General features: G+C 38.3%; 1 protein-coding gene across 1 annotated transcript in view; it reads left to right on the forward strand.

The window, feature by feature from the left end:
* Positions 1-18,938, forward strand: part of LOC118848415 (WD repeat-containing protein on Y chromosome-like) — a 152,864-nt gene that overhangs the window by 32,472 nt on the left and 101,454 nt on the right. Inside the window, exons 4-6 of the mRNA XM_036757277.1 lie at positions 13,015-13,273; positions 13,903-14,049; positions 17,555-17,680. Of these exons, the coding sequence (XP_036613172.1) occupies positions 13,015-13,273; positions 13,903-14,049; positions 17,555-17,680 (532 nt within the window). The remainder of the gene's footprint in view (positions 1-13,014; positions 13,274-13,902; positions 14,050-17,554; positions 17,681-18,938) is intronic.

The following is an 18,938-nucleotide window of genomic DNA, read 5'->3' on the forward strand; positions in this document are numbered from 1 at the left end:
ATAAACATTAAAGTGCTATGAGAATGTCAGTTGTTACTAAAGAACCTCAGACTTCTTTGGTACTTTTCTATTCACCTTCCCCAACCAACTTTTCAGCTCTGGATTATTGCAATAAGCTATGCACATCAGCAGGAAAGGAATAAAGATACTTTTCTCTGCCTGTTATGGTAATTAGGGTGAGATTTTTTGTTGTCTTTGTTTTGGACTGCTTCTCAACACTAAGGAATCTTTGATTGAATCTAGAATCTTTGATGATGTGCTTACATCAGGGGAAGGCCTAGTTCACATTGGTTTGAGTCGAGTGGTAGTGACACCCTTTGACCCTGAAGAAGTGTATATATACTCAAAGGTTAGCATTTTGGCTTTGGGGGCATATTCTTTGAAGGAGAGTTAGTGATTTGGCTAGACGAGACTCTGGGTAGCCATTGGAGCCCACCCACCCACCCTTGGCTTTGAAAAACCCAGATGTTGTTGCTTCTTTCTCTGGTAACTATGTATGTATTGCTATGGATAGACTGATTTGTGTTATTTGCTCTGTTTATATAATTTCTGCTTGTAATTTCTGTTTGTGTTTTCTCTGAAGTTCAGGGTGCTGGCTTTTTCCCCCTGAACTAAGTGAATGATATATGTATGTTTAATTAAAGTGAGATTGTTAACCCCTTAACGTTGCTTTCCATGGAAAAGCAGATCAAAGAACCTGTGCTAGCCACCCTCCTGTGTGGTGTTGTTCATTTTTCACCCCCACAATAGCTACTAGCAACATTATAGTTATACTGCCTTCCAAGTATATTTAATTATAAACTGGTCTTAGTTCCTTTCCACATGATTCCAACCTCCCACAAAGAACAATTTTGTCCACAGTTGTAGATTTCTGCTTGAAGTATGATGGGACTGTGAATCTGGGAGCCTACTCCCATCTTTTGGATATTCCTAAAGTAGGTGTTTGATAATACACTAAAAGTCATCACTGAAGTTTGAACTCAGTCTCTTCAGTACCATGTGAAAATTGGGAACCTCCTTTCAGATAATGTGTTTCAATTAATCCTTGCTACCACGTACCCCAGTCAGTAAAGCTGTTAATGAGGATATAGTTTCACCCATGAAGTGTTCATTACAGCAGAGTCCAAGGTAAACTGGCACTGTCCTTATTTTCATTCTAGAATGAAATTCTTGTCCAGATTCTCCCTAAATTATTTTTGATTCAATTATGAAAAAATGCAAATGAGTGAAGAGAAAGGAATGCATGCAAGAGACACTGAGGAGGCAGAACAGACAAGAATTGTTGATACAAGCAGAAAGGAATCCAAGAGTCATATCTATGGCATTTAAATTCAAAGAATGGGTAAAAATTACTGTTACAAAGAAAAATAAAAGCTTGTTGGTTGAATGGATGGATGAATGAATGAATGAACTAATGAATGGATGGATGAATGAATAGCCAAGAACCAAAAGTCTGAGTTTATCCAAAGCAGTCATGAGTGGATAGGGTTTAAAAAGCAAAGAAATCTCAGAAGAAAATGAAAAGGGCCAAGGGAATAATGAAGAGGAACAAAGCTAGCATCACATCTTGGATTCTATGAGAAGGAATCAGCAGCAGTGTTATGACATAGTAAATCATTTGTTCTTTAGTTGTTTCAGTCATGTCCAACTCTTGGTGACTCCATTTGGGGTTTTCTTGGCAAAGATATTGGAATAGTTTGCCACTTCCTTCTCCAGCTCATTTTACAGATAAGGAACTAAGGCAGACAGGATTAAATGACTTACCCAGGGTCACACAGGCAGTAGGTGTCTGAGGCCAGATCTGAACTCATGAAGATGAGTTTTCCTGACTCCAGGACCAGCTGTGACACCTAGCTGCCAACAGTAGTGCTCTGCTAAGTTTCCTTTTTTCTTTTTTTACTTCAAAGTTGTTTTTTGTGTTTATTTTCATTTGTTCATTATGAACTTGATAAGCATCAGAAAATATGAACATTTCCCAATACAAAAAAAGAACAGAAAAGGGAGATGGTATATGACATTGTGACTGACATTAAAAATACGGTGTATTTTAAAAATAATTTTTTTTGCACAAAAGTTCTAATACTACTATTTCCTGAAGTTTTGTTTTCTACTGTGCATTTTTCAATGTCTCAGTGGTAATTTTCCCCTTCTTTACTTTTTGGCATTATCACTATGCCCCAACTATCACAATAATTCTCCCCTACCTCAAAATAATAAAAAGCTTTCCCTTATAAAAAATAAATGCAGTCAATCAAAATAAATCATGTACTGTTCCTTTCTGAAAATACCCAACTTAAAATGCATTCAACCTTTCCTAGCAGTTTCTCTGAGACATTTCCCCAGTAGCTGCATTTCTTAAGTTTGTGAAATATGGTAACATGTGCAACTACTTCTGGTCATACACATATTCTGTTCCATTGATCAACTTTTCTATTTTGAAACAAGTACCAAATAATTTCAATGATTACTTCACCTAATTTGAGATTTTGTACCTATAGACCCCTTCCTTCTCCTTTTTTTTCATTATTTTTTGAGATTATTTACCCTTTATTCCTCCAGATGAGTTTAGTTAGTATTGTGTTTAGTTGGATAAAGTAACCTTTTGGTAGTTTGATTGGTATGGCACTGAACCTATCTAATAATATTGTAATATTGTAATTTTATGATTATAGCACATTCCAGTCATGAACAATTAACATCTCTCTACTTACAATTGCATTTTTTCCTATAACAAGTGTTCTTTAGCTGTATTTATATAATTCCAGTGTAGGTTTCTTTTAGGTATACTCCTAGATATTTTATATATTCTGTAGTCATTTTGGAAGAAATTTTTTCCTACCTGTTGCTGGGCTGTTTTGGCAAGGTACAAAGAAACTTATAGCTTGTGTGTATTTATTTTATATCCTCATATTTTACTAAAGTTATTGATTCAATTAATTTTAATTAAATCCCTAGCATTCACTAAATAATGTCATATCATCTTCAAAATATGATCATTGTATTTCCTCCTTACTTATGATTATTCCCTCGATTTCTTTCTCTTGTCATATTGCTATAGCTAGTATTTCCAGAACTGTATCAAATATAGTAATTGCAATGTACCTCTTTACTTTGCCCTTGATATCATTTGAAAGCCACAGGTATGCTGGAAAATGTTTAAAAATCAGGTCTCTGAAACAAACAAACTAAAAAGTACATGTCACACCTTTAAGCTTAATCTTCACTATTAACATTTTCTTCATCACTTTCTTAACTATAAGTAATCAAGCATAGCCTTTGCCAATTTCCAAGATGGAAATGCTCATTTTGAAAATTTAACAATCAGATCTAACAAGCCAGTATGAGCTGACTCCTGCATACCACTACCTATAGCATTTCTCCATTACAGATAATATTAGCTCTTGATGTTAAATAGATACTGTTTATAATGTCAATTGCTTTATTAGTCTGTATATGTTGTGTTTTACAAATATTAATCCACTTAATTTTCACTTTTTGTTGTCATATAAATGGGCAAAATAGTTGCTGAAAATTTTCTTAAAGAAAATAGCAAAAATGAGATAATATACCAACACTTTTCTTTCCTCTTCATTTCTTGAGTTCTCTTCCTTGGCTATATCCCAGAAGTGTTGGAATATTACCATATTGTCATTTTCTTTGATAAAATTATCATCGTTTGTATGATTTGTTCTTAGATCTATCAATTATTTGGTATTAGTTTATATTTAAATTTTGGATTCTTCATTTCTTTGAATGCCCTTGACCAATTGTAATTTTAATTGCTGTGGCTAGCAAAGGATAAATTTTGTATTTTTATTCTTGTGAATTTGTTTGAGGTTTTTAGACCCTAGCACACAGTGAATTTTTGTAAAGGTACCATCGTGCATAGTAGATGACAGATAGGTAGCTAGCTAGCTAGCTAGCTAGCTAGCTAGATAGATAGATAGACAGAGAGACAGATAGACAGATGATATAGATATGTATACTTGTTTCTATTCCCAGTCACCAGAGACCTTTTGCATCTAACTTTTCTAAAAATTCTTTTCAAGTAGTTTAACTTCTTTCTTGTTTATCTTTTTGTTAAATTTGTCTAGTTCTGTAAGGGGCATGCTGAGGTCCCCAATTGTTTGAGTTTTGCTTTTTTTCTTTTTGTAATTCAATTAGCTTTTCTTTTTAAGTACTTAGGGGCTATACTATTTAGTTAATATATATGTTTTATATATATATATATATATGTGTGTGTGTGTGTGTGTGTGTGTGTGATATATATATATATGTATATATAAAGAGAGAAAGACAGAGAGATTACTTAATTATCACAGTATCTTTTAGTATAATGTAATTTCCCAGCTTGTCTCTTTTATCTATATTTATTTTTACTATTGCTTTGTCTGAGTTATGATTACCACCCCCTCTACTTTAAAGTCGCATGAGTCACAGAAAATTCTGCCCTAGCCACTCATGAATCCGTGAATCCGTGTATTTCAAGTATTTTTCTTATAAACAATAAAATGTTGAATTATGCTTTCTAATCTATTCTGCTTCCCTCTATTTGATGGATGAGTTCATATTATTTATGTTCACAATTGTGATTATCAATTCCATATATCTCTTCTTCATATGGATCTATAACTGAAATAAAGTAGTTTGTTCTTACACCCCTGCCCCTCCTCTCTTCACTCAGGGTTCAATCTCTGACTCTAGTGCTTTCTTTATTTTTAATTCGTCCTTTATAGTCCATTCTCTCAAGTTGATATTTATCTTGTTTCTATTCATTTCATGACTCTGCCCTTCTTAAAATTACCTCCTCCTTCTCCTTGTACTTGCCTATTTTGCTATTATTGTTAATGGGATATAAGGTGTATTCAGGGAAGACTAGCACCTCTGGTGTGATGGCTGCCAAGCCCTTTTCAGTGCTGCTTTCCACCTTTGGTGTCCATCTGATTCACCCAGCTCTCACCTGTGGCTCCAAGAAGCTATAGCGTATACAGCAGCAATACCCCAGTAAACCATTTTGGCAAATGGGCTAAACCAGGTTGAGGGTAACTGAGGGGTCTCAAACACTTAGCCTCTCCAGTTAGGGAAGGTTTCTATCCCAAACATGTGAAGACTTTACCCAGCAGGATGGACAGATGAAAACAATTTGTTCCAACAGCCATGAAGGTGGCTGAAGCAGGCACTGTGGAGCTCTTAGAGCTTGGTTAGACACTGAAGACACCAAGGTCACCCACTGCATCCCAAGCCATCACCAGTTATCTTGACTTTGTCTTGTCACTGTACTTTGAGGACTCTGGAAGAGAGAATGAGATCAACCACTTTGAGCAACTTTGCCTCACTTAAATCTAATTTATGTGTGAATGAAAAGACATCACCCATACCATTTTACCATTTTTACCTATCTTAAAGTCCCATGGCAACAGGCAAGGGATGAAGCAGCAGGTACACATACACTGGAAGTCATAGGCACAACCCTGCACATAGGCAGCCCAGACCATAGGGTTATATTTTTACTGGAAGCAGCAGTGGGATTCAGCAGCCCTGTGGGTATCTAAACAGTCTTTTTAAAGGACTACACTGCTTACCTCCTGTTGTGAGGAAGGGGTTTGAAAAGGTGCCCTAAAAATTGTCTGCTTCACTCAACCCTGCCCTGCTTACCACAGCAGGCAGGGATCCTACTCTGTGGTCAAATACACACACACACACACACACACACACACACACACACACAGAAAATATACAAAACCTTTTGCAAAGATGATTCCCATCACCATCAGTACACGGAATGTGTGCATGCATATTGTCAACACTAAATCCAGTGGACTTGAAAGACAAACTTGAAAGAAAGCTCTTGTTATGAGAGAACTCAGCAAATATTTTATCTAAATAGCAGCCCTGAGTGAAACAAATCTGGCAAATGAAGTCCAGCTTGCTGAAGTTGGAGCTTGATACACATTTTTCTGAATTGGTCAAAATGAAGGGAAGCAGCATAGGTTTTGCTATCAAAACTCATCTAGTCAACAAGTTTGTATGTCTACTAAAAGGAGTGATAGATAGACTCACAATTGCCACTCTCAGCAAAGTGCCACACCACCATCAGCAGTGCATATGCTCCCACTATGATGAACCCTGATGAGGTCAAAGAAAAATTTTATGAAGACTTGGAGACTCCCATCATCGATGTGTCAAAAGAGGACAAGCTTGTAATTCTGGGTGACTTTAATACAAGAGTAGGAAGACTGCCAGACAGGGCAAGGAGTCCTTGGAAGGAATGGAGTCAGAAACAGCAAAAGCAATGGTCAGTTACTACCGAAAACTTGCGTATCTCATGACCTTAGTATTGCCAACACTGTCTTCCATCTACGTCAATGCAATAAACTTCATGGGTGTACCCTAGCAGCAAAAATTGGCATTTAATAGACTATATCATCGTAAGGAGAAGAGACAGGATGTGAGAGTGATGAAGGTGATATGTGGTGCAGAGTGCTGGACTGATTACAAACATAGCCTCTCCAAGCTAAACATACTCATTCAACAAAACAGCAGACCCAAGGCAAGATGACTAAGAGAAGACTTAATGTCAACAGATTAGAGTGCTTCTCCAGGCAGGAACACTTCATTGCTAATTTGGAGGGAAAGTTGAGCCAACACACAGATGATAACAGTAGAGCGGAGAGCAGAAAAGGAGTGGGCAGCTTTCAGAGATTTGGCGGACAGCATTACATTTACTCATCTGAGCCAGAACACTTGAAACCATCAAGATTGGGTTGACGATAATGATGGGGTAATTCAAAAATTGCTAAACTAAAAACAAGAAATACTCAGGGTTTACCAGCAGGATAGGTCATCTGTCTCTAAGAAGGCAGCATTTAGCTCCAACAAAAGTGAAGTGTAATTGAAGCTTAGAGAGATACAGGATTTTTGGTTCAGTAAGAAGGTAGATGAAATTCAGTTTTACACTGATAGTAACAATCCCAAGTACTTTATAATGCCCTGAAGGCTATTTATGGGCCAAAGACCTATGGTGCATCTCAACTGCTCAGTGCTGATGGAGCCACATTGATTAATGATAAGGACATGATCCTAGAGAGAGATGGGCTGTAATAGGAGGGCAGAATTTATAATTTCAAAGAGAATCATATATATGTCAGAAAGGTTCGGAACCGCAGGATATAAGAAATTCTCTAGATAGGAGGCAGAAGAATTAAAGCATGTATTTAAGCTCCAGAGTAACAGACCCACAAACCAGCATCCCCATTTTGATATATTGATCAAAAGCCTCCAGGCCCAATAAGTCTGCCTCACAAGAGTAACCAGGAGGCCACAGAGAAGCATGATGGTATAAAGGAAAATCATATACATGCTTCCCCTCTACGGTAAAAAGATTACCCACTGGCCTCAAGTCCTTGTTCAGCACTCCTCAATCCACACGTAGGTCAGCTCTGCTACTGGCAGCTCCTGCTTCAGCTTTGGCTGTAGCTGCCTCTGGCTCCAACGGAAGCTGTTTTTAACCAACCAGCTAGCAGCTTCTGCAGGGGTGTAAGCTCCACCCACAGCTTCTTACACCAGGTAAGCACAGGTTCTTCCAATCTGCTTAAGCAAGGTGAAGGGGTTGACTGGGAAAGCACAGGTTCTTTCGATCTGCTTAACCAAGGGAAGCAAGGTGAAGGGGTTGACAGGCTTACTTTAATCCAACATAGGCCCTCCCTGGAGTTAGCCCTACCCTACCAAGGTTCCACACGTAACAGGGCTCTGGGCCTGGGGCCCAGCACCCAGCAAAGCTCAATGAGATAAACTGAGTCACTCAAAGAAAACAAAGGCCATTCTGCTTACATGGGCTGAACACTCCCATAGTGTTCTCAACAGACCATTATCAATCAATGCTGAAACCATTGACCATATACCTCAGTCTGAAGTCAATTCCTCTCTACCTGAAATACCAACTGAAGAAGAGATTTTGAATTCCATTAAGCTCCTTTCTTGTGGTAAAGTGCCCGGTGTCGATTCTATTTCAACTGAGATTTACAAGGCAGGGGATCCAATGCTCACACAAAAGCTGATTGAAATTTTCTGAGTTATATTGCAAGAGGAAATTATCCCACAGGAGTTCAAGGACACCTCCATTGTCCATCTCTATAAAGGTAAAAGAAAATAGATTATCTCTCTTAGTCATTTCTAGGAAGGATTCTTGCCAGAATCCTCATTAATAGGATAATCCTTCACCTGGAAGGTGATCTTCTACCTGAGAGCTAGTGTGGCTTCAGAAAAGGCAGAGGAATAGTCAATATGGTGTTTGCTGCTCAACAGCTCCGGGAGAACTTCCAGGAGCAGAACAGAGGTCTGTACACAATATTTGTTGATCTGACTAAAACATTTTATACTGTCACTTCTGAGGGCTTGTGGAAAATTATGTCAAAACTTGTTTTCCCAGAGAATTCATCCGTATTGTTATGTCAATTTCATGCCTGTTCTAGTTCTGGATAATGGATGATGCTCTGGTGCTTTCCCAGTCACCAGTGGAGTGAAGCAAAGCTATGTGTTTGCTCCCATGCTTTAAAAGCATGATTTTTTCAGTAATATTGGCAGACGCCTTTAACTAGAACAAAAACAGCATCAAGGTTACTATTTAACTTGAAAAGGCTACAAGCCAAGACTAAAGTGGAGGGAGTGTTGGTACATGATATTTTTTTGTTCACAGATGATTGTGCACTCAATGCAGCTTCTGAAGCTGAAGTGCAACAAAAGTACAAACCGATTCTCTGCTGCTTGTGTTAATTTTGGCCTAATAATTTACACCAAGAAAACACAGCTTCTTCACCTGCCAGGAACATACCATCTGTACATGGAAACATTGGTCACAGCAAATGGAGAAATTTTAATACTGTGGATAGATTCACTTACCTTGGCAGAATACTTTCCAAGGATATACACATAAATGATAAGGTTGAAACATGCATTTCCAGAGCTAGTTTAGTGTTTTGGAGACTAAAAGAAAGTGTGGGAGAGAAGAGGTATTAGACTCCTTACCAAACTAAAGGTCTACAGAATCATGTGCTGTCCTCATTGTTGTATGCCTGTGAAACCTGAATACTATATCAGCGCCATTCCAGGAAAGTGAAATGCTTCCATTTGAATTGTCTTAGGAAAAGTCTGAAGATCACCTCACAAAATAAGGTACCAGACACTGAGGTCCCTTCTTGAGCTAAATTGATCGACTACAGAGAACATAACTCGGATGGACTGCCCACATTTTTTGAAAGCCAAATGTACATTTGCCTAAAAGACTGTTTTACAGAGAACTCATGCAAGGCAGAATCTCACATGGTATTCGGGAGAAGTGACACAAGGATTCTCTCAAGGGGTCTCTAAAGAACACTGAGGGGACACTGGAAAAGGACCACCCAACATTGTATGCCAACATCAAAAAAGGTGCTGTGCTCTTTGAGCGAAGTGGGATTGCAGTAACTCGGAAGAAATGTGAAACTTGCAAGTTTAGAGACAACTCTAGTCCAAATATCCATGTGGACTATTTGTGATTGACCTGGAGTAGAGCCTTCCAAGCTCAAATTGGTCTGATCAGCCACAGTAGGAAATGCTGTACCTTGACTCCAACATAGTGATGTCATTTTGGTCCTCTTCAAGAACGAAGGACAACAACCAGCCAACCAACCATTACTGTTCATCTATTTCTACGCCAAACTCAGTGTTTAATGCTCCTTGGTCATTTCAAATAAGAGTGAATTCCTGAGATTAATATTTGTTTTCTCCTCTTCTTTCACACCGCAATTATGTAAAGACCATATTATTGTAAAATACTTTACACTTATGTAAAATTCTCATCCTTCTTCATTTTTTCATTGATATCTTCCTTTCTCTTCTTTTTTATTTACTCTGTTGAAACCAATAAAATAGAACAAAACTATAGCCAGGCCCTTCGTTGTTTTAACTCCCTTGAAAGCAGTGGGATTCTGAAAGGACACTTGAATTTTCACTCTGTAATAGCACTTTGCCATTTTTAAGCACCTTTCTAAGTTTCTTTTGACTCCTGTTTGCAGTTCAAAGTGTCTAAACACCTCCAATCTTTTCATCGGGAATACTTAAAAATCCTCTATTCTACTAATAGTTAATTTTTACCCTATCTGATTATAGTCAGTTTTATTGGGGTAAGTTTATCATAATTATGTCTTTTGCCTTTTAGGATATTGCATTCCCAAGATTTTCTTCCCTTTTTCATACTTGTAGCATAATTTTATACGGATCCCAACTGTGATTCTTTTGTAATTTAACTCTTTCTGGATGCTTGCAGTATTTTTTTTTAATTTGGAAATTCTGAATTTTAACAATGACATTCCTGCATGTCTTCAATTTGTGGTTTATTTCAGGAGGTGATCAATGCATTCTTTCTACTAGACTTTGCCCTCTAGTTCTAACAGATCTTAGAACTTTTCTTTGGTGTTATTATATGTTTCCTTTGTGTTATTATACACACACACACACACACACACACACATACACACATACACACACACACACATATATGTATATTATGTAGGTTTTGGATTGATCCTGATTTGTAGGGAGTTCAATAATTCTTGAATTATCTTCCCAAAGCCTGTTTCCTAGGTCACTTATTTTTTATGACAAATATCTAACATTTTCTTCTTTTTTTAAAAAAAAATCTTTTGACTTTGTAGTTTCATGATGGCATGTTGAGTTCTGATATTGTATTTTTTTTACAGATTGTATCTTCTTAGGGTTTTTTTTTAGCTTTCTCTTCTGAGCTATTGATTTTACTTCCATTTTTCCCTCCAAAGTTCTTATTTAAGTCCTAATTTCATTCATTTTCATCTCTTGCTTACCGCTTCAAGCCATTCTTGTATTTCTTGTCACCTAGTCATTCTTTCTCTTAGGATATCCTTATAACTTATGGAATTATAGCTAGGTCCCAATTAATGTGAATAATGAATCCTCTGGAGTGGTCACATTTTTAAATTCACCCTAAGTATTTCCACTGGGCTAGAAACAATGACCATATTTTACATAATGAAAACTTCAAACAGTGTGAATTTGAATACATGCAGACAATTCAAGGGATTCATTATTTGCATTAATTGGGACCTAGCTGTACTCTATCTGGGTTTATCTTTTGGATTTCTCTTAACTCAGACCTGCGCAACTTGGCAGTAGGTCGGAGCCAAAATTAAAATAAGCTAAACTTCTTCAGGCTGCAGATGGGTTTTTAGCATCTCACTTTCCAAGTAAAGGTATAATTAATGGTTAAACTATTTTGTAAATAAACCATATTTAAAGAGGGAAATTTCATTTGATACCAATTACACTTATTACTTAAGATTTTTATTCATCATGAAAGCACATTAATGTTTTAAAAATTACTTTGCAAAGTGGTACAAATTTTAATACATTTTTCAGGTTTTCTTACTATTTACATTTAGTAACAACTGAAAACACAGCAAAAAGATACAACTCTCACTTCTCTCAGACTACAGACAGGCTGACCATGTTTGGTTGCTGCAGGTCACATGACAAACAGCAGAGAGTGCGCAGTGGCAACCCACCTGCCAAGTAACATGAGGGGGATAATAGTGACTAGTGGAAGGTGGGTTAAATGGGGCATGGACAAAGAACTCATTACATCTTTACTTTCTTTACATGCTCTACGTTTTTCACAGGCCACCCGAAATCCTTTGGCAGCCTGCTGCTTGCCCGCCGAGCCATATGATGTGCAGGCCTGTTTTAACCCATGGTATTTCTTTTTTGTGTTCTGCATTCTATTACATTTCCTCTTATTTTCTATAGTGTAGTCTCTCTCTTAGCTCCTAAAAGCTGCAGGTCTATTTACCAGGGCTTCTGCTGACTTCCCTGGTATGGCCCTCCCTCTCTGCTTTTATAAGCTTTTGACCTTCTTCTTATGTAGTTTCTGGACTTGATGGATTTACTTTTATCTCTTTTCAGTTTCTATTATCCTTTTTCTATCTATTGTCCTTTTCTCTTTTTGTGGAGGGGGAAAGCAGGGCAATTGGGGTTAAGCAACTTGCCCAAGGTCACACAGCTAGTAAGTGTGTCAAATGTGTAAGGCTGGATTTGAACTCAGGTCCTCCCGACTTAAGGGCCTGTGCTCTACTCACTGCACCATCTAGCTGCCCCTATTGTCCTTTTCAAGATAAGCACTGGGTGTGTATAGGAAAACTGGGATTCACATCACCACCTGAAACAGAAATTCACATCACCAATCTTAACAAATAAACTGTGTTGTGTCTACAGACTCTATGGGATGGTGTTATGTGACAAAGGCAAGCAGTTTTGAGCCTTAGTCACCTGGTTGCTCCTCCAGGATTAGTGGGTTGGAAAGAGAAATTGAATGAGAAAGAGGGTCTTCTGCCCACTGACATCTTCTCTGGTCTAAGTGAAGGTCAGGGAGCAGAAAAGAGCATATATTCCCTCTGTGGGCTCTCTGAGTTGGGTGAAATGAGGGACAAAGAGTAGAAGAGAAAGTGTACAGCCCCTTCAATAGATGCTCCAATCCCTCCCCTAAGGTTTCTAACATTTTCATTACATTTGCCCAAGGCAACACACAAAGATTTGGTTCTGGGCTCCCACTCAACTCTGCAGAATCCCATAAGGTAGCAGCTGTTCCAAAAAGGAAATGTTTTCACTGAAAAGAAGATTAATGAAAACTTTCCACACTGATCAGGGTTTTGTTTTGTTGTTCGTTTGTTTGTTTTTTTTTTATTTCTCCCTTTCTAACTTAAGAGGAAGCATGGCAAAGAGGCCAAATTGCTGGAAGTACATTGAGGAAATGTGGGTTCAAGTGTGAACTAGATACTCACCAGCTGTGTGACTCTGGGCAGTTCAATAAATCTCTCTGTCTCAGTTTCCTCATCCGTAAAACAGAGATGATAATACCTGTAGTACTTATCTCTCATGGATTTTTTGGGAGGATCAAACAAGATAATGTATGTAAAGTGTTATGTTGGTGTCAGTTATTATTGTTATTAGCCCTCATCAGAATGAAGAAAACAGTCTGGAAGATAAGCTACACCTGAGTCATTTGAAACACTTGGAGCAGCTCTTTACATCCCCAAATGGGGAAGACACAGAACCAGAAGTTGAGCACAATCCTGATTACAAGATGCTCCCCAAAAAGGAGACATCTTATCCCTCAGGAAGTTTGACTCTCCAGGAGTTCAAGAATGCTTTGACTGAGCTTCTGGGATCAGAGTACTGGAATGGCCGAACCGAGCTACTTTTCAACAAGGTACTCTTTCTCTGCCTTTAAAACTACCACCATCAGTTGACACTCCATCCACAGTGAGGAAATGAGCCTTTGTTTAGAATGGGGAAGGGGAAGAAGTCTTCTACACTTCACATTTTTCTGGGAGGAGGAATGTAGCAGTATCCTCTGGAGATTGTATATAGTGGCCCAGTCTACACTGAGAATATCATCTACTCTACATACAAGTTCCCATTTTCTTCCCCCACTCCTTTTCCCTTCTTTTCTCCCACCACTGTTGCTTCCATTTAGTATTTGTCTATCTGGAGACTGGATTCAGGCCTATACCTAAGCAGCCACAGGTTCTGGCTCCAGTGATTGTCAGCTGGGTTATCGATAAAGTCCCTGTCCAGCATGGACAACAGAGAATACAGTGGTCAACCTTCCTAACTCCTGCCCTTGTCCTGTTTTAAAGCTTTGCCCTATAATGTATTTAGCTAGCCTCAAATCTAAGAAAAATTTCAGTCATGGGAAAAAAAAATATTCCTCTCCAGGAGGCCCATGGGTCTTAGGAACTCTAGGAATATATCTGACCTTTTAGGGGGCATTTTATAATATCACCCATATACATAAATAAGCACAAATTGACTTTAGACTATTTCTTGTTTTTAAAGATTCACACAGCCCGTGACAATATTGTGGATTGGAGTGAGTTCTGTACACATTTGCTACTCCAATATAGAAAGAGAGATCATTCGGAAAAATCCAAAGACATTTTCTTTCAGGGGAAGCCCTTGATCCGACAATGTTCACAGAACCGGGTGAGCATTAAGCTACATTAATAGGCCAAATTAGCTACTCAAAGCCTACCAGTAAATTGGTGGAGTTGGGTAGGATTGGAATTGGGAAAGAAATAAGCCTACTGCCAATACTCTAGGCTGGGTTGGGGGTGGAGGGTTAGTAGGGAGCAGAAAAGAGTTTTCAGCCCATCTTCTGGCTTCCTCCAGGCTATTTGGGAGTGGTTCTAGTTAACTAGAACATTTGGGGAATTGGCTAGTCTAGTTAAACTATAGCTTGGACTTTGTAGAGAACTGGATTTAGAGCCAGCCATTTGGAATAAATATGTCAGAAGTCTGGTTGAGAGGGTTATGGTGTTTTCTCAAAGGCTTGCTACTGTTTTAATGGGTGGGAAGACTGAGGGAAAAGGAAAGAGGCAGGAAAAATGTTTTGGTGTGACAGGCTTTCATCCCATGGGGTTCTCAATTGGTCATTATTTACATTGAAGTGTTAAGTGACAATTAGTCACCTTAAGATTAAATGTTCTAGGTCCTCTGCCTCAGTCATCATAGGGAGGGTTCATCTAGAGATCATTGCCTTACTTTAAAGAAAAGCAAATTAAGCCCAAGGGCTAGAATTCATTTTGGATTACCTAGGCATTTGGTGGCTTGAAGGTATCAGGGATAAATAGAGCTAAAGGATGTCTCAAGGTATCCCCCAGCACTACAACTTAATTCCCCATGAAAAGAGTTACCAAGAGGGACTAGATATCTAAACAGAAATGTGGTTCCAAAAATAATCATGGTAATACTGGGAATGCTGAAAGGGCAATCGAATTCCTTTCCTCAGCCAAGTCATAAACAGATAGTGAAAACATCCAACCTTCTAAAGATCAAGTTGACGAGAGATTTTTATGTCAGATATCTCAGCCAAGATTAGGAAGAAAGCAGAAAACTGGGGGAAATTTTTTATAGCAAGTTTCTCTGATAAAGGCCTCATTTTTCAAATATATAGAGAACTGAGTCAAATTTATATGTTATTCCCCAGTTGATTAATGGTCAAAGGATATGAACAGGCAGTTTTCAGAGGAAGCAATCAAAGCTATAGCCATGTGAAAAAATGCTCTAAATCACTATTGATTAGAGAGATTCAAATTAAAACAGGTCTGAGGTACCATTCTACACATATCAGATTGTCTAATATGACAGAAAAGGAAAACCATAAATGTTGTAGAGGATGTGGGAAAATTGGGACATTAATGCACTGTTGGTAGAGTTGTAAACTGATTCAACCAATCTGGAGAGAAATTTGGAACTACACCCAGAGGCCTATAAAGTTGTTCAGATCCTGGGACCTAGCAATACCACTGTATCCCAAAGAAAAAATAAAACAAAAAGGGAAACCACTTATATGTATAAAAATATTTGCAGCAGCTCTTTTTGTGATGCCAAAGAATTGAGGGGATTCCCATCAATTGGGGAATGGCTGAACAAGTTGTGATATATGATTGTGATGAAATACTATCGTGCTATAAAAAATGTTGAGCAGTATGTTCTCATAAAAATTTAGAAAAACTTACATGAACTGTTGCAAAGTGCAGTGAGCAAAACCAGGAGAAGATTGCACATAATGACAGCAATTTTATGCAATGATCAACTGTGGGTGACTTAGCTATTCTCAGCAATTCAAAGATCCAAGACAATTCCGAAGGACTTAAGATGAAAGATGCTATCCGCCTCCAAAGAAAGAACTGCTAGAGTCTGAATGCAGATTGAAGCTTACTTTTTTTAACTTTATTTTTTCACCATTTTTTGGTCTGTGTTTTCCTTCACAACATAATTAATATGGAAATACATTTTGCATGACTGTATATGTATAACCTTTAAAAAACTGATAGTTTTCTCAGTGAAGGGGGAGGAGAGGGAAAAAAGGAAAGAATTTAGAACTCAAAATTTTAAAAAGCAAATGTTAAAAATTATTTGACACGTAATTGGAAAATATAAAATATTTTTTAAAACCTATTAAGGAGAGCTGGAAAAGGCTTTTTGTAGAAGGTAGGACTTTAGCTGAGGCTTGAAGGAAGTCAGGAGGCGGAGATGAGGAGGAAGAGTTCCAGGCATGAAGGGCAATCAGTGAAAATAATGTCCAGTCAGGAGATAGAGGATAGTGTGCAAGGAATAGCAAAAAGGTATGTTTTCCCAAGTGCAATACAGACCACTGTCCCATTCAATTCTGAGCCTACTTCATTGTCCTCCTACAGTGTATGTAAAAGACATATACTAAAAGACTGGTTCTATGGGCTGTCCATCTAAATGCATAGCATAGTCCAGGCATTCTTCATCGCGTGATTTTTTCTTTGTCTTTTTTTCCTCTGTGGATAGTTTGACTGGAAGCTCATTAAGTAGACTTTTTAAAAGTTGTATTTCTCCATATCTTACTCTTAACTTGTATTGGTAACTAATGAGAAGTTAATGTTGGTGTTTGTTATTTAGCACATTTGTTGCTGCTGTTCAGTCATTTCAGTTGTGTCCAATTCCTTGTGACCCCACTTGGAATTTTCTTGGCAAAGATAATGGGGTGTTTTGTCATTTCCTTCTCTAGCTCATTTTGCAGATGAGGAAACTGAGGCAAAAAGGGTTAAGTGACTTTCCCAGGGTCACACAGCTAGTACATGTCTGAGACAGGGGCAGCTGGGTGGCACAATGGATACAGCACTAGCTCTGGAGTCAGGAGAACCTGAGTTCACATCCGGCCTCAGTCACTTGCTACCTTTTCCATGGTTGCACTGCAAATATATGTCAGGGGCAGGATTTGAACCCTGTCTTTATGACTCCAAAACCAGTCCTCTACCCATTCAGGGTTAAGTGACTGGCCCTGTGTCACACAGCTAGCAAGTGTCTGAGATCAGATATGAACTCAGGTCTTCCTGACTTCTGGGCTGGTGTTCTATCCATTGTATCACCTTCCTGCCTCCCTCCCCCATTTCACTACATTGCCCCTCTTAACAAACCATTTTTTTAAAGAAAAATGACCTAAAAGATAGGGTCTGAAATGACCAGGAATAGTTTTAAACCATGTCTGGTCACTGGCATAGTGAAGTCACCTTAAGGAAACTCTCTACCACTGTCAGTGGAGACATAGTCTGCAATTTGAAGCTTTCACAAATTGCAAGAGTAGAAAGTGAAAGCAGAAGCACTTCCTACTTCACAAATTTCATAAATAAGAGAAAGATTAAGAGATGCCCAAGGTCACAAAGCCAGTAGACATCAGAGGCAGGGATCTGAACCCACGTCTTCTTCAATCAGGACCAGCTCTTTGACCCTGGCACCTTGCTGCTTCTCAAATACCACATAATACTAACTGACTAAACATGATTTTATTGGATTTAACCTCTTCAAATAAATAGTATATAAGACAGTAGAGCTTGAAGTAAACTTCAAAGTTGTTGCAAGCATCCTCACCTTATAAAAGGACTGACCTATAGATTGGCTCCAAAGAAGACATAGGACACCATCTTAGTATGATCCTCTTTTCTGCCCTTTTTCTCAGCAAGAGCCAACCACTCGGATCTTAGCCATCTCTTCTCCTTCTACTTCACACTCATTTGTGACCGTCAGCAAAGGAGGAATTCTCAGTTTCTGGGACAACAACCTGCAGCTCCAGAAGACGTATGAGGTGATGATCCCAATGCCAGAGCCACAAGGGGTACAAAATTGTCTCTAGGGCATACATTCCAAGAAGGGATTTCTGATGCCTGCTCATAGCAAGAGTGTTAAGGGAGATATAAATTTAAAAGGGGACAGCTAGGTGGTGCAGTGAATAGAGGACCAGCTCTGGAGTCAGGAGGACCTGAGTTCAAATTTGGCCTCAGACACTTGATACACCTACTAGCAGTGTAAGTCACTTAACCCCAATTGCCCTGCCTTCCCCCCTCAAAAAATAAAAGAATACACACACACACACACACATATATATAAAATGTATATATATATATATATACATACACATATATATATACACACACACACATATATATATATAAAATGTGTATATATATATATATATATGTAAATTTAAAAGAGTTAGCTTTCAGAGGTCAACATGCAACTGACAGGGAGAGGGTTTAATGATATCTTGTCTATCTTTGCTAACCGTGTTTATATTCATATATTCAGACAGCACAAACATATACAAACAGCAGAAAGTCACACATACACACACACACACACACACACACACACATGCACACATGCATGCAAGCACCAGGAAAGCAGTTCATTTAGCTTGAAACATAATACTCACTAACCTTTTTTATAGCATTGAGGGGAAAAGGAAGGGAATGAGCATTTATTGAGTACCTACTGTGTGCTAGGCACTACACTCAGTAATTTTGATTCTCAAAACAATCTTGTGAGGTAGGTGCTATTATTATCCCCATTTTATGGAAACTTAACTGAGGCAAACAGAAATTAAGTGACTTATCCAGGGTCACACAGCTATTAAGTGTCTGAGGCTGGACTTGAACTCAGGGTTTCTTAAGTCCAGACCCACTATTCTGTCACTGCACCACCTGGCTGGCTAAAACTGAAAGACTAAAATTCTTGTTAGATGCCAACAAGTCTACATCAGAGTGTTTTCTCTATTTAGTTTATATGTTTCAAGGGCCATGATATGACCTCTGATATAACTAAACCTACATAATATTGAGGCAATCAAAATTCTAGTGTATCTGCTACATAAACAATTATTACTTTCTAAAGATGCATAGCACAGGACCTACTTTCTAAAGATTCCCTCTTTTCACTCTCCTATCTATGATCTTCCAACTGGTGGAGGGGAATGGCATTTTGTCCTAAGAGTCATTTTTCCACTTAATGTAAGGAAATGTTTCCCAACAAGTAGAGTTGTCCAAAAGTGAGATGGGCCTCCTCAG

The sequence above is a fragment of the Trichosurus vulpecula genome, chromosome 4 (genome assembly GCF_011100635.1).
Source record: "Trichosurus vulpecula isolate mTriVul1 chromosome 4, mTriVul1.pri, whole genome shotgun sequence".
Taxonomy (NCBI): domain Eukaryota; kingdom Metazoa; phylum Chordata; class Mammalia; order Diprotodontia; family Phalangeridae; genus Trichosurus; species Trichosurus vulpecula.